We start from the raw sequence: 4,680 nt of genomic DNA, 5'->3' as shown, positions 1-4,680 counted from the left end.
GCCCTTGAGGGAGATACTGCAGGCTTTGCCTCACATTAGTCTCTCCAGCAAGAGCTTAATTTTGTGTTAGTGTACCTAATAGAGCAGATTCAAAGGCACTACTATGTATAAAAACTTTTTCTCTATTTCAATAGAAACACCTCGTAAGGGTAAAGGCTCATAGTGGTGAGCAACACTCTATTTAAACTTACATTGAGGACAGCTGGGTGTAGAGGTTAATGCGGAGCAGTGAACGGCGGCCTCAACAGGCTGCAGCAGCAGCTGAGCCCCCCTTCAGCAGAATAAGCTGCACTCTGTCTGTAAGGGGGTGGGCGGAAGACAGCCGCTTATGACAAAGGGCTCTCCACTGCTGCTGCTTAAGGAGATGCTGCTACGTGTGCTGAGCCCTTCTGTTTGTCTTACTTGTTTTATAGTTCTTCAAGTGTTTGCTGCTGCATGCAAAGCCCTACAAGAAGATCGTGCTTTCTAGACAAGAGTTTTTGTCTCTACTCTAAACCCTAAACCCTAATTCATAAAACCCTAAACCCTAAACCCTTGCTCTACCCTTGCATAGTTCAGTGCTGCAATGTAGAGGCAGGCCGCTCGCTCTCTATGTTTATCATCTCCATACACTCCAGCACGCCCACCACTTAAGGACGCCTTATGCTTAGTCAGCTTGACTTCCGTTTAGGGTTTAGGGTTTAGGGTTTAGGGTTTAGGGGAAGCGCATGCAAGGCTCGTCGCTAGCTAAGGGCCCTTCTGTGTAGAGGCTGCTGCTGTCTCCTTAAGTAAGAAAGGAGACAGCTGAGCTCGATTGCGAAACAAGGGTTTATTAAATGTTTTATTTTTTAACTAGAAAAGACAAAGCGTTTTAAATATAAATATCTATAAGACAGAGAATTCATAGAAAAAGTAATATGCTCGCTGCTGCAGCACCGCTAGCCGCTTAAGGGGCCTCTCTTGAGACCCTAAGGCCCCTGCTGCTGTTGAAGAGAGATAAAAATATTAAAATAATTAAATAAAATTTTAATTTTTAATTAATTAAATAAGAGGCTTTTTATCAAGACATCAGCAAAAGACAAGAAAAGATATATCTAAGGTCGGCAGCTGTGCTGCTGCTGCTGCGCTGCATGCATGCATAACTTTAGGGCCCTGTCTTCTTCTTCTTCTGCTGAATAAATGTAGACTTTTATTGTATATTTTCTAGAGTGAGTTGAGTAAGAAGTTTATATTGCATGCATGGCTGAGCTGCTCTAGGAGGGCCCCGTTGGAGGCATCGTCTCCTTTGCAGCTGCCCCCTCGTTTATGCTGATATATATTTTATGTCTTTAAGCTTTTCTTTCATTTCACAACATCTGCTGCATCAATATATACAGCATTTGTTTGTGTTCTTTAGGAGGCGCTCGAGTTGAACCCCATACATACCCTGCAATATACCCTAAACCCTAAACCCTAAACCCTAAACCTTAAACCCTAGATAACCGCAGCAGGAACAGCAGTCAGAGGCTGCTAACGCGGGGGCCCTTACGGGGGAGAGGGGCCCTAAGAGGGTTTGGGGCTTTGAAGCGATGCATGCAGCGATTAGAATAATAAAAGAAGATGAATAGGTGGCTCTTTGGTAGCCGCAAGAGCGGCACCCAGCAGTCTGCTAGTGTTTACAACGTAAGATAAATATCTGTACATATTCAGAAAAGATAAATGCTGCCTGTAGTTTAGTTGCTTTCTTGACGCATCTCCGAGTGTATGTATATACACCCAATTGAGGTGTATGCGCAGCTTGCAGTTATCGTAACTTGCATAAAGTTAAATCCTCAAGATCCTCCTAGCGCTTTAAACCCTGTCTTAGTCTCTTCCCTAAGGCCTAAGGCCTAGGGCTTACGATTTAGGGTTTAGGGTTTAGGGTTTAGGGTTTAGGGTTTAGGGTTTAGGGTTTGTGGTGCAGGACGTGAAGGCGGGGCTGCAGGCTATGTACAAAAAGCACTTGCTTCCCCTCGAGTCAGACTTTAAATTTCAGCAGTTTTATTCGCCTCTTCTAACCGATGGAGACTTCGCAGCCAAGCCGATGGTGATGGTCTTGGGCCAGTACTCCACCGGAAAGGTAAACCCTAAACCCTAAACCCTAAACCCTCAACCCTTCGAACGCCGGGTAGAAGCTTTGTAGCGCTTCACGATTTCGGCTTAGCGGGTTCAAGTTAATGAGAATAGCCTGGAGAATAACAGTTTAGGGTTTAGGGTTTAGGGTTTAGGGTTTAGGATGCAAAGGATATTAACTGCATAAACTATGGGATTCAGGTTACGCAGATTAGGGTTTAGGGTTTAGGGTTTAGGGTTTAGGGATTGTTCCTGGCGCTGTTGCGGAGTCTAGGATTTCGAATTTAGAGGTTCTGCTTAAGTGTGTAGTCATGGAGAGCTGTGACACTTCTAAAGGGTTTAGGGCTTTGGGTTAGGGTTTAGGGTTTAGGGTTGAGGGCTAGGGTTTAGGGTTTAGGGTTTAGGGTTTATTGCGTTGCAGACCACCTTTGTGCAACATCTGCTGGAGAGGGATTACCCGGGGCTTCGAATTGGCCCTGAGCCGACGACAGATAAATTTGTGGCGATTATGGAGGGCCCTACTGATCAAGTAAACCCTAAACCCTAAACCCTAGACCCTAAACCCTAAACCCTAGTTCTCAGGTTTCTCTGCCACTGCAAATCCTAAACCCTTCTGGCTCCACCTGAAAACTCTAAAGCCGGGTTGAACAGCCTGGACTGGAAGGCGCTGGCCGTTGGAGAGCGTGGCGGTTTAGGGTTTAGGGTTTAGGGTTTAGGGTTTAGGGTTTAGGGTTTGGGGTGTATATGGATCTCAGGTGATCCCGGGCAATACAGCAGTGGTGGACCCCACAAAGCCCTTTAGTCAGCTGTCTAACTTCGGAAATATATTTCTTCAGCGGTTTGAGTGCTCTATGCTGCCCTGTGTTGTTTTAAATGTAAGAAGAGATTATTAATTACATATTTGCATCGGCTTAGGGTTTAGGCCGTCTCTGTCTCTGTCTCTGTATCGCTGTCTGTCTCCTTTTGTCTACATGGCTGTCTCTGTCTCCTTTCTGTCTCTTCTGCTCCCTCGCTCTGCTTCTTTTGCTGTTTGTCTCTGTCTCTCCGCTCTCGCTGTCTCTCTATCTGTCTCTCTGTCTCTGTGTCTGTCTCCATTTGTCTCTGTCTGTGTCTGTGTCTCTGTCTCTCTCTGTCTCCTCGCCTGGTCTGTCTCTGTCTCTGTCTGTCTCTGTCTCTGTCTCTGTCTGTCTCTGTCTCTGTCTCTGTCTGTCTCTGTCTCTGTCTCTGTCTCCTCGCTGTCTGTTTGTGTGTCTCCTTTGGACTGTGTATTTAGTTGTCTCCTTTTTATCTGTCTTTGTTTGTCTCTGCACATGCAGAGCATTTTGTTTATGTGGGTGTTGTTTATATTGCATGCCTTTGTTAATTCTCCTTCGGGATTCCCTCCCATTTAGGGTTTAGGGTTTAGGGTTTAGGGTTTAGGGTTTAGGGTTTGTTTTTAGGGGCTAACGCTGATAGATACTCCTGGGGTTCTCAGCGGCAACAAACAAACATCTCGAGGCTACGACTTCGAGGCGGTTGTTCAGTGGTTTGCGGAGAGAGTGGATTTAATATTATTAATATTTGATGCACACAAGTTAGACATCTCAGATGAATTCAGAAGATGCATCCATGTACAAACCCTAAACCCTAAACCCTAATAAACCCTAAACCCTAAACCTTAAACCCTTATTTTATTATACTCCACTTCATCCGTACACCGCAGTCTCACTTACACATATATTTATGCACACCAACGCGCAGCTAAACAAAATGAAAACCGCGAATTTAGGGTTTAGGGTTTAGGGTTCATGGTTTAGGGTTTAGGGTTTAGGGTTTGGGCGCAGGCCTTGAGGGGGAACGACACGAAAATTCGCATTGTCCTCAACAAGGCCGACATGGTTTCTTATCAGCAGCTCATGAGGGTTTACGGGGCCCTCATGTGGTCGCTTGGCAAGGTACCTAGATAGGGTTTAGGGTTTAGGGTTTAGGGTTTAGGGTTTAGGTTTGAGAAGCGCAGCTAGAGTGGAACTGAACTCGTCAGTGTCACCTCAGCTTGGTTCTCGACTAAAAGCTTTAGGCTTTAGGGTTTAGGGTTTAGGGTTTAGGGGCTGCATGCATGCAGGTAATATCTTCTCCTGAAGTCGCCCGGGTGTATATTGGCTCTTTTTGGAATAACCCGCTGCAAAACGACGAAAACCGCAAACTTTTCGAGGCGGAGGTGAGACAGCGCGAGGTGTATGTACACCTCAGAATGCCCACTTAGCTGCGTGTACACCTCAGAAGTCCCTCTGAGCTGCCTGTACACCTGAGAAGGCTCTCTTATCTGCCTGTACATCTCAAAAGGTTGTCTGAGCTCCCTGTACACCTGAAACGGTATTTGTCTGAGCTGTCAATACATCTCAGAAGGTTGTATGAGCTGCCTATACACCTCAGCCCTTGTGGTAAAGCTTGTTGCAATCAGCAGCAGCAGTTCTCTCCTTTGCCTCGTGTACACCTCAGACAGAGAAGAGGTTACTTTGGGGCTGCATGCATCACTGGAGGTACTGTGGTCAAAGCAGAAGCCTTCTTTTGTCTTTTGGAGTTGTCTATCGTTTGCATCCGCATGCACTGCATGCTCTCACCACAAACGCT

At 46.0% G+C, this 4,680-nt stretch overlaps 1 protein-coding gene across 1 annotated transcript; it reads left to right on the top strand.

The window, feature by feature from the left end:
- Positions 1–1,578: 1,578 nt before the first annotated feature.
- Positions 1,579–4,267, top strand: EAH_00062810 (EH protein, putative; the record flags this gene model as incomplete). Its single annotated transcript, XM_013393215.1, has 7 exons — positions 1,579–1,641; positions 1,922–2,077; positions 2,492–2,599; positions 2,826–2,945; positions 3,510–3,680; positions 3,894–4,004; positions 4,172–4,267. Coding segments are annotated over 7 exons (825 nt in total), but the record flags the coding sequence as incomplete, so codon positions are not given.
- Positions 4,268–4,680: the final 413 nt, after the last annotated feature.

This window comes from Eimeria acervulina, genomic scaffold, assembly GCF_000499425.1.
Source record: "Eimeria acervulina Houghton genomic scaffold, Eah_scaff1745, whole genome shotgun sequence".
Taxonomy (NCBI): domain Eukaryota; phylum Apicomplexa; class Conoidasida; order Eucoccidiorida; family Eimeriidae; genus Eimeria; species Eimeria acervulina.
Note: the sequence above shows the minus strand (reverse complement) of the source record. Positions and strands in the feature narration are given on the sequence as shown.